This window comes from Protobothrops mucrosquamatus, unplaced genomic scaffold (assembly GCF_001527695.2).
Source record: "Protobothrops mucrosquamatus isolate PMUCROS unplaced genomic scaffold, P.Mucros_1.0 scaffold1718, whole genome shotgun sequence".
NCBI classification, from domain to species: Eukaryota; Metazoa; Chordata; class Lepidosauria; order Squamata; family Viperidae; genus Protobothrops; species Protobothrops mucrosquamatus.
Window position 1 is genome coordinate 26372 of NW_015387866.1, and position 10949 is coordinate 37320.

Sequence of the window (10949 nt, forward strand, 5' to 3'; positions counted from 1 at the left end):
TTTCACGGGGGTCGCCAAGCAAGGCTGTCCGCCATTTTTTTTGTCCGCCATTTTTTNGCGCAGGGGGCGGAACCACGCATGCGCGGCACTCCCGGGCAGGGAAAGTCCTCGACTTATGACCGGTTGGGTAGTCCTCAACTTACGATCGGTTTAGTCCTCGACTTATGACTGGTTTAGTCCTCGACTTACGACCGGTTGGGGTCGCGGCATTAAAAAGGTTAAGAACCACTGTTCTAACTGATTTTCTGGAAATTACAGGTGATTTCTACCTTCTTCTTTTTAACAGCAAGCCTGGAAGGACTATAATACCAATGCAAAGAGAAGCTGAAGTGTATTTTAGCAGAGGCCTATTGGAATGAAAAGGCTACTCCTGTTAGGGACACTGTAATGAGTGATGTGGTCATCATGTTGGGTCAGGGAATTCTAAAGCATTTGCACATAAAGATAATATCAGTCTGCTAGTGACTGATATGCTTGTACAGTTGTCTACCGTCATCAAATTATGGATCAATCTCTCAAAATTAAAGGACTGAATCCTTATATTCTTTCCACTTTTCAGTTCCGTTGAAGCAAAAAGGGTTAAACGTCTGCATACTTCTCCATTTAAAACAGGAAGAATTTCAGACACAGCATCTAAAAGACATCACATGAAAGGAATGGGGAGGAAAAGAGAAAAATACAGGATCTGGACCAGTTTTGACATAAACAATAGTCTTTTCAATTCAGGCCATCAATAGGAGATGGGGAGCCAACGGATGCTTTTTACTACTTTTTTTGACATTATGATATTTTCACATTGTTCAACTTGCATTATTCCCTGCACTGGGATTGTTTTGATAAGCATGGTTAAAACTCCCTAACTTTCACTATATGTCACTACAGATCCCAACAGAATCTTTTGCTTCCTCCAAAGGCAATAGATAATAAACAATATTCATCATTGGAATAACTGCACCAGATGATGTTGAACTGATAAAATAGCAATAGGAAAAATTAGCTCTTTTGTGATCCTTCCTATAGAAGAGATTCCCAATTTGGCCTCACCTGTGTCCAGTCAGGGTCAGTCTATTTGCTTTCTCTTGCTTTCTTCCTATTGTCTCTGTAGCTTCATCATGTCAAGTGAATTATAATAGTACTACTAATAATAAGTAAGTAAGATACATTCCAACCAGTGAAACAGTCACTTCAGAGCCATCAAGATCTCAGCCAAAGATCTCAGATATTGATGAGAGTTTCTGAATAACAGTCTGTAGTATCCAAAAGTAAGAACAAATAAAAATAGTTCAGCAAAGGTCTGGATGGAAGAAAAGCAGACCCCTGGCTTTGGTCCAACAAAAACAGTAGCCCATATAATTCCAAGGATTTCTGAAAGTGTGTATCAACATTAAGATTTATACAGGTGTCTTTTGTGCTGGTAGGACATTTTAAAAATCCATTTCTATTGAATCCTCTTCTTTTAGCTTTAATTCATTTTCTCTTCAAGCAAACAAGGACTTGGAAAATTTCTTTAGATTAAGAGATAGTTTTTTAAAAAAAAATGCAGTTCAAACTGCATATGCAGCAAGATAATTCTTAAAATGGAGTCAATACATATCCATATTAAAACACAAACCTCTTAAAGGATTCTGAGGCATGTGGATAACAAATTCATATTTACTACTTGTATTATTTCAGTTACATTGATTACTAACAATTTATTTCTACATTATCCTTTGTAATTATATACAAGTATTGTTATTTTGTCATCCAAAAGTAACTATCACTAGAGTTATACAGCAGTTTCTCTACATATTCTTTCCAGAAAAAGTTATACAAAAACAATCATTTGCAATGTATCAGAAAAAAAAGTTACTAAAAAACTATCAAAATGCTTTACTCATCATATTTCAATTTTGAACCAACCTATTGAAACCTTTAATATATTCTGGGCATTTTCTAAAATGAACAAGTGTATGTCAGTGTTTCTAATAGCTTAAAGTCTTGGAAATCCTTTCAAAATCCCATTTACCAAATACTGCATGTAGTATCAGATCTTTTTAAATTTTTAGCGATACACGGAAATTCTCATAATCACTTATGGTTGGCACAGACAGCCTTAGTCACTGTATATTCTAATTATCAACTACCCAGAGTTGTTGGGAGCCAGGTGGCATAAACTTAAATCATTGCTTCCCAAACCTGGGTAAATTATCCAAAATTGGATAAAAGGGCTTTTTTCTTTTGAGTGATGCCACACAAACCCATTACTCAACCACAACAGGGACCTTTTAATCTACCTGAAATGTTTTAACCACATTGGGTAAAAAGGTGGTTTGTGGTTATGGGTAATGATGAAAAAAAATTGGGGACCACTGATTTACAATATATCATCATTGCTTTTGATGGCTATTTATACTTAAAAGTTTTGCATGGCTTCTCATCTTAGAACACAAGCCTGGACAGCTCATAATGAAAAAACAACAACATAAAAATAAAACCCCAGCACTTCAGTTAACTTTCTTGGATGCCTCTCACAAAATATGCGTCCATCTTGCTCAGTGCCAGGGGAAACAGCCAGCTCTTTATGGTTTTCTTTTCAGAGATAGATAAAGTCTATCTAGCTCACGATTATGAGATTTCTAATACTTTTCTCATTATTTCTATCTTCACAAACTGGATTTCCCATCTTGAGTGTTTATACAGCCCTTGATTATATTGTTGCTAAGAGCTGATCTTAAAATTTCACTAATATTTAAGTATTATTGATACTTAATGTTGACATTTTTATTCCAAGTAAATTAGGAAAATAGTTTCAAGTTATGGTGCTCAAAAGTTCTATTTTGTTAAAACATTCTGTATATTTTTCATCTGCAAACACATTTAAGCATACACATACAGTATGTGCCATGTGTACAGCATAGGAATCTGCTATTGGTCTGCTCTATCCAAAAATATTAACTGGTGCTTCATTTTTAAGAAGCTGCAGAGATTTTCATTTTAGTGTGTTAAAACTTTTCTTACAGAAAATCATGAAAAGAGGATGGTTGTACTAGTAAGTAGCAGCCTTATATTTTAAAATGGAGTTAAGATTAGTAGACTTTGCAGCAAATCTTTCCTGAATAATTGGAGGCAACATGGTATTTCTTAGCATTCTTACTTTCCTCCCAATCTTTCACTACTGGCCATATTGGTCAAGTCCAAAACATTAGGTGACTTACTAGGCAGCTGGCAAAATTAAAATCAGTTTCCAATACCAAGACAAATTATCCAACTTCTGCGTTCATTGTGTAATTAAAAGCTCCACTCTATTAGATTTACACTTTGCTTTCTACTGGAGAGCTTGATGTACTGATGGAAATAAAGCAGTGCATTCATTACATGGCTTTGCATAAATTACTTTCTGTATTATGCATGCTCTTAATCTATATCAGGGGTGTCAAACTGGATGCAGTCATGGCGAAACTGCACCCATCCCATTGCCAGCAATGGCAAAAAAAGTCGCGATATGTCACGTGACATTGCGAGTTTGACACCTCTGATCTATACCCTTGCAAGAAAAAAGTGCAAAGCAAATTAGTATAATTTGGGGTGGGTATATTATAAGAATTTGGCCCAACAGCAACAAGCATCTTTAAGAAAAAGAAACATTGCAGCTTGCATTCAGCTCTAAGAGCTATATTCTACATAGACAAATCCAATCCTAGATGTTCCTCTACACAGTTGCAGCAAATGATGACTCCTTGGAATATCCCTCAGGACACACACAACCCCACAATCTACAGTGTCCTACTTTGGCCCAGCTGAAACAACTTGGGTGGAGGGATAAAAAAAATAATTCAATTTAAATCACTCTGTATGCAGGTGTAAATGACAGCTAGTTTTATTATTTTTTTTAATGACTTAAAAACACATGATGGGCCAAGAGTCACAGATCAGGTGTACAACCACATCAACACTTATCAAGAATTATGATTAGAAAGTGTCTCACAGATGGAGTCCAAAAATGACACTGGTATGGAAGATTTTACATCCATTTATTTCATCCCATGGCCATTTAAAGCATAATAGTCAATACATTTCTAACACTACAGAGAAATACCAGGGTGACCAGAGTATATATACAAGCCAAAATAAAAATAAAAATGAATAGCTGAGTAAGAGTATGTATTCGGAATGGAATCCATTGAACCTCATTCAGCCCAGATTTTGTTTTTCAGGGAACAAGGTGCTAACGTGCCACTCACTCATAAAATAAGTGTAATTGCCTCTAAAGCAAGTTACAGTTGAAAAACAGAGGGAAGCAAGTTAAATGTTAACACTAAATTTCATCTATAAACCTAGGAACAATGCTTCTTTGAATCAATTTCCATCCTCCAACAACATTAATACTCCATTATTTGTTTTTACAAAAGCCTACTACTGTTTTATTAAGGCCTTGTTTTGCCCTGAGCAGCAAGGTGGAAATTAGCCCAAATATCTAAACAGTTAAAGGCAAGCACCAAGTGACTTTTATAGACAAATATAGCAATTTTTGTTAATGTATAGTTGGGAGTAATATACAAAAAGTATTGCTCATTCATTTGGTAGAACAAACACTTTTTTTTTTTTACTCTAGCCCAAACTTCCAGACAGGTTGTGTTAAAGTTAGGCACTGAAGTAATGTTGAAAATGGTTAAGAACTTGCATGTAAGATTGGACCTTTTGCTGTCTTGACACCTGAATTCTGGTGTCCCTGTTGGAAAACTCAGGTTCAGCCCCAAGACATTCCAAACAACCACAGCTAAAGTGTCAAGTCAACTCAAGCTAAGAAATAACTCATGTATACTATAAGGCGATCCTTGAGGATTTGATTACATACATACCCATTCTAGCTGAAGTCAACTGGTGCAAACATGTTGTAAACACGTTTGGTCTCTTAATCTAGTTTCTCCCCAGAACTCAGTATTAGCCAATCGGGTGTCCACAATGGCATGGCTAGTTTAAAATCCAATCCACACCTCTATTTAGAAGGCCTTAAAGATCTTCTGTCTCCAGATATACGTTTTAATAGGGCCAGGAGGCCATGCAATCTATACTACAGAAATTGAGAGTAATGTTAAGGGGCAAACAAGTGCCTTTTTTATACAAATTTAAACAATACAAGTAATCAACTAAGCTATCAAGAGTATCCAGAAAAAGAAACACAGCCAAATTCTACATTTTATTCACATTTATTTTTTCGCTTTTAGTGTGCTCACAGAAAATTAGAACACCTTAAGCAGGAATTTAATAGCAATTTTGTAAGCAAAGTTACATTCCATCTCTAAGTCAAATTGGTCAAAGCTTCTCCAGTATTTACAAAAAACATGATAGACATGATGCTACACAAAAACCATTGCATCTGAAAAATTTTTCTTTTTATTTTCAAAGACAACTGGAAAAAGAAAGCATTGTCTGCTGTCATCAAAAACATACCACAGTATAAACAGTAACCATTCCACTTATCACAGCTTGGTTGAGTTTAAAATAGTGTGTGGTTTTTGTTTTGTTTTTTTCAAAGGTCCAAGATTACTGCAATTTTACAAAAAAAAAATGGGCAGGGTGGCAAAAAGTTGCAAACTTAATGTGCTTCTGGATATCAAGATTTGTTTTATACAATAGTCACAGTTAAAAACACCCTGCTGGTAATACATAATTACACTTTATTAAGGTCATAAACCAGCAATAAACAATAAAGCCTATACAACTTGTATTTCTACTTAATCACTGACTGGTACAGCTAACATGAGATAAGTGAAAGTTCCTATGGTTTAAATGAATTTCCTAAGACTATGATTTTTTTTTTTAAATCTGAGTATTGGATTTTTTTTCTTTCTTAATCAAGACTTGTAGTGTTGTAAACCTTATAGAACATCTGCCTCACAAAATACATTGTAATAACTTTCTTTTTTTAAAAAAAGACTAAACCCCTTATTTCCTGTGGCACATTTTCTTGGCAAATTATCTGCACCACTAATTCCCCATTGTGACCCCTATCACTTCATTTGCTATCCCTTATTGACTCCTCCATCTCCTTCATATATGGGCATGTCCATAGACTGACAAAAGAAAAATAAAGTTTACATTTTGAATAAAGATGCGAAGTATGCAATAAACATTAATACTGATGTAAAAAAAGAGGAGCAAGGCAAAAGGGAGGCAATTTTAGTCTCTCCTCTACCAGAGTTGGAATGGTGGTAACAGAATGATTTAGATGGGATCTGTGGGTAGAACAAAAAAAAAAAAAAAAAAAAGAGAGAGAGAGAGAGAGAGAGAGAGAGACAGAGAGAGAGAGAGACATCTTTTAAATCAATCCCTGGTTGTAGACAAGTTCTCCAAAACCAGTACCTGGCACCACTCCAAACAAACAAACAGGGGGGAAGAAAAGTTCAATCATCTCAAAATTGCCATTCTTTTCATTGCCTTGTTTTACTCTGCCGATTCGGTGGGTGGAGCTTCTGGACTAGACTCAGAGGCAGCTTCCTGTGAAGGAGCTGCCGCTGCCGCCGCCGCTGCCACCGGCTCCTCTGCTTTGGCTGCCTCTGGCTCAGTTGAGGTGGCTTCGGTGGTAGCACTTGGGACCTGAGCCGCTGGCGCCTCTTCCGGTTTCTCCTCCGGCTTCTGCTCTTCAGCAGCCTTGGCTTCTTCTCCTGCAGGCTTCTCTGGGGCAGTCTCTTCCAACTGGGCTTCCTGGGAGCCCCCAGCCTCCTCTTTGGCGTCCTCCGTGCTGCCACCAGCGGCCGGGGCTGAAGGCGACGCCTCCTGGGAAGCCTTGGCCTCCTCGCTGCCCACAGGCTCCGCGTCAGCTGCCGCTGCGGCGTCAGCTTTCCCGCCTTCCGAAGCAGCCGCACCTTCGTTCTCTGCTCCTTCCCCAGACTCCTTTTTGTTCTTTTTAAAAGAAAAGCCACTTAGCTTAAAAGACTTTTTGAAGGAAAAGCGCTTCTTTTTTTTTTTCGGGGTCTCATTACTGGAAGATGGGGTTGTTCCCTCCTCGGTCTTGGAGGAGGACTCCCCTTCGACAGGCGAGGCGGGCTCTGTGCTCTCCGCTTCGGCGGTCTCCTTTTCGGAGGCAGCCTCGGATGGGCTCTGCTCTTCCTTGACCGACTCCTCCGCTGGCGCACTGCCGTTTGCTTGGACTTCCTCCTTGACAGCCTCTGCAGCTGCCGGGGAGGCATCGCCGTTCACCTTCACATGGCCGTTCTCCTGGAAGAGGAAAAATGACTGCATTATTGGAGGGGCACGCTCTCTTAAGACCCAGCACAAGACAGCCTCTCCAACTGGACTTCATCTCCCAGAACAGGGGTAGTTCAACCTTGGCTCTTTTATGACTCGTGGACTTCAACTCCCAGAATTCCTGAGCCAGCTAAGCTGGCTCAGGAATTCTGGGAATTGAAGTCCACGAGTCATAAAAGAGCCAAAGTTGACTACCCCTGTCCCAGAAGCTCTCCCCACTGGGGAATTCTGGGAGGCAAACTCCAATCCAGAAGGCACCAACACTGCCGGCCACTTCTCCAAAGCAAAAGTGGGAGCAACTCAAGTCTTAGAGCCCTGTCACTTCGCTCTAGTGGTTAAGGCACCAGGCTAAAAAAAACCAGAGACCGCGAGTTCTAGTCCTGCCTTGGGAAGAAAGCCAGTTGGGTGACTTTGGGCCAGTCGCTCTCTCTCTCTCTGCCCAAGGAAGAAGCCAATGGTAAACCACTCCCCCCACCCCCCCAAAAAAAAACCACCAAGAAAAATGCAGGGACTTGTCCATGCCGTCACCAGGAGTCAAAATCCACTCGAAGGCACCCAAGCAATCAAACAAAATGAAACAAATAGCCAAGGATTACAAGCTGTTAAGCAAGAGAGGCAGAGCAAGAGCAAGCCAAATTCGTCGTCTGTGGCAGCACGTTGCCACGGACCTTCCCGCTTGCTTTCTTGGAGGAGAGCGGCGTGACGTGTCGCCAGAGGCTGCGAGGAAAGGGGAGAACACGCCACCTTAGAAGCCAGCCAAGCCACGCCCCCCACGCCTTTCCTCCCGCTCCTCTCTCTTAAGGGGGCTACGCGGCAAGAAGCCCGCGTCATCATTCTCCAGACACGTCGCCCGGCCCTCGTCCGCGCTTCCCCTTCCGCGACGGCGCGAAGCCGCTACCAAGCGGGCGTCGGCCTCTAGAGGGCACTGTGGCTCCACCTTGTACTCCTCTAGGCCGACGGTGGGACAGCCCTGGAACAACGCCGGAGGAGGAGCGAGCTGGCGCCTCGGCCAGAACCGGCTCCAATGAGCGAACAAAGCTAGACCTACCCGTCGCTTCTTCCCCCAAGCCCGCTTTCTTTTCTCCTATCACCTTCCTCAGTTCCAAAGCAGAAAACGGGCAACCCTCCTTTCCGCCTCGGTTTCATCAAGGCCAGACGCGCTGCCCACCACTCACAATCACATCTGTTGCTCGGTCTGGCTCTTGGGCTGAATCGCGCCTCAAAAGGTTCTTTCTGGAGCGACTCCAGGGTGGGCATATCGCAGCCAAGCTGGCCCTGGCCGACAGCACGGGTGGGAGAAGTCCAATACCCCTTTAGACACACTGGAAGGACAACACAAAGCGCCTGGATACGGGGGGGGGATTGCAACACCTTCCCAGGTTTCCGAGACGCGGCGAGGGACCCACGCGGGCCAGCCGCCCAGGAAGGGCGCCAGTTTACATTTCACACACACCGCAACGCCTCCCCGCACTCTCCTCCTAAAAGTCGCCGGATTTTAGAAGAGCAGCTGCGTTAAACTGGCTACAGCGAAAGGAATAGTAGGAGAGGCTACTACCCACGGCTTAAGCTATGAGATAAGCCAGCCAGCAAGATGGAGAAGGACAATTTACGCACGGCAGCCCCTTCCTCTTATAACGCGGACAACTCTCCAGCGCCCCTAACCTCGATCTTGCTTTCAGGTATCTCCGGCAGTCCTAACACGATCGACAAGATCTCCCTTAGGCGCCAAAGGCGGGGATGGGGGGTAACAGCCTGTTAAAGTACAGGAAACCGCGGGAGAGCACATGCAATCAAACCACCAAAGCACATATAAGCCCCCCCCCCCCCCCCCCCCAAAAAAAGAAGGTGGTGGTAAAGCCTTCCTGCGGAGACGAGCTAGGAAGAAAAGGACACCATACAGCAGGCAAGCATCTCGCATTGTCCCCCTTTACCACTGCATTACACGTACACTGGTTCCAAATAAAATCCCACATAAACACGGTGCCCATAAACAGCCGCTATTTGCTTTAAAGAGGGAGTTGTGATCAATTTAAAAGCCATCCACGTACCCCCCTCCCTGGAAGAGACAGGGGGAAGCAGAATAAACATTGCACTCAGCCCAGAAACCAGTAACAATGTATATCAGCCGCTCCTTTTCTTACCTGTCCATTCGCCTTGGAAGGAGATGCAGCTACCGCTTCTCCGGGTTTTTCAGCAGCAGTAGTTTCGCCTTTTGCAGCGTTCTTAGAGAACTGGGCACCCATGCTGGTTTATTCAACAAAGAAACTCGGCAGATCCAAAAGAAGGCAAACAAAGAACAGTAGGTTCGTTCGTATAAATGCTGGGCGACCAGCAGCCTGAAGAGCAGCGATACACACACACACACACACACTCGCGCGCGCGCGCACCACACACACACCAGTGGGGGAAGAGGAGGGGGGAAAAAGAGAAGAGAGCCGAATATGTTTAAATATATGCACTCCTTTTTTTTTAATAAAGCTGGAGAGGTCAAAAAAAGGCAGCAGCAGAGGAAGAAAGGGGGGATAAAAATGCAGGAAAATAGTCGAGCAAAAATCTCAGAAGCCCAAGTTTAGTACAAAAAAAAAAAAGAAGTAATAAAAAAAAAATCCCAGATTTGTAGCCGTACTGTAGACAAGGGGAAAATGGAGAAATCTCCCTGGTCGCTAATAAGATGCGGAGTCCAACGCCCAAGTGCACAGATGAATGGGCTTCCCAGGCACTGACGGCAGCCCCCACCCGCCGTCCACCAATCAACGCACCGCCAGACAAAAGAGAGGGCGGGGCCTCCAATTGGAGCGAACAATGGAGCTGCGATTGCAATAATTTGAATTCGGCCTTGGACTGATAATTAATACTCCGAAGAACATAAATAAATTAGTGGCATTAAGACTTGTGCTCTGATTTCTTGCTAAAAAGAAAAATCGAAGGATACACGGTGTTTACTGCCCCCTGCCAAACGCTCCGTAAAAAAAATAAAAAAATAAAGGGGAGGGGGAGGGAGGATTTTGACTTGCAGGGCTGGTAGCCTCTGTTTGGTGTCTTGAGTCTCTCCCCCTCCCCACCCCTGTTAAGTTAGAGACAATGGTTTGACTTGTGTGCGTTTGTGATTTCATTTTCTCGCCCCCGCTGCCACCCCCTCTACTCCCCCCCCCTCCTGCCCACTCCAGCTTCTCCAGAAAAAAAAAATATCAACAGATAGGGAGGGTTGGTCCTTTCCCCCCTTTAATTGGTTGCAATTGTTCAATTCTCCCAATTTGGAAGGTATTTAAACCACGTAGATCGCGTTTCGCTAAGGGAGATCACGAGTTGAAAATTATGAGGTCTGTAGGCCAGATGTGAAAAATGCTTAAAGCAGCTGCCGCTGTTACCTTGGCGGTAGAAGGCTTAATCCCTTCCCCCAACAATACGGAGTAGTGGGGGAAAAAAATGTGAGGAGCCTACGGCTCTAATTACATTTCGCTGTCTGATTAGTTCTGATTTCAATCTTTTTGGAAACTGCCGAGAATGCGAAACCTTTCTTTTTTCTTTCTTTTTTTTTTTAAGATGAGGAAGTTAGTACCGTAGGAATGTCGGTTTCTCCGTTGTGTGCCTAAATAGCATCCACGTGTAACTGAAAAGGCTTCCAAAGTCAATGGAGCTCAAATCTAAATCGTTTTATATGTTGCTTGTCGGAGCCATGATGTGTTTGTATTGTAGGACCATTCCAAGATTCTGGATTT

At 42.6% G+C, this 10949-nt stretch overlaps 1 protein-coding gene across 1 annotated transcript; it reads right to left on the minus strand.

The window, feature by feature from the left end:
• Positions 1 to 6261: 6261 nt before the first annotated feature.
• MARCKS (myristoylated alanine rich protein kinase C substrate) lies at positions 6262 to 9591 on the minus strand. The gene is made up of 2 exons (XM_015822890.2): positions 9372 to 9591; positions 6262 to 7200 (listed from the first exon to the last, which is right to left on the minus strand). The coding sequence occupies exons 1-2, from the start codon at positions 9471 to 9473 to the stop codon at positions 6427 to 6429; spliced, it is 876 nt and encodes a 291-aa protein (XP_015678376.1). The 5' UTR covers positions 9474 to 9591; the 3' UTR covers positions 6262 to 6426.
• Positions 9592 to 10949: the final 1358 nt, after the last annotated feature.

Bases quoted from the DNA above. Each gene is read 5' to 3' on its own strand.
- MARCKS (XM_015822890.2), bottom strand. From the start codon at position 9,473: ATGGGTGCCCAGTTCTCTAAGAACGCTGCAAAAGGCGAAACTACTGCT. The intron at 7,201-9,371 runs GTAAGAAAAGGA...TTCCTCTTCCAG, and splicing joins CTTCCAAGGCGAATGGACAG to GAGAACGGCCATGTGAAGGT.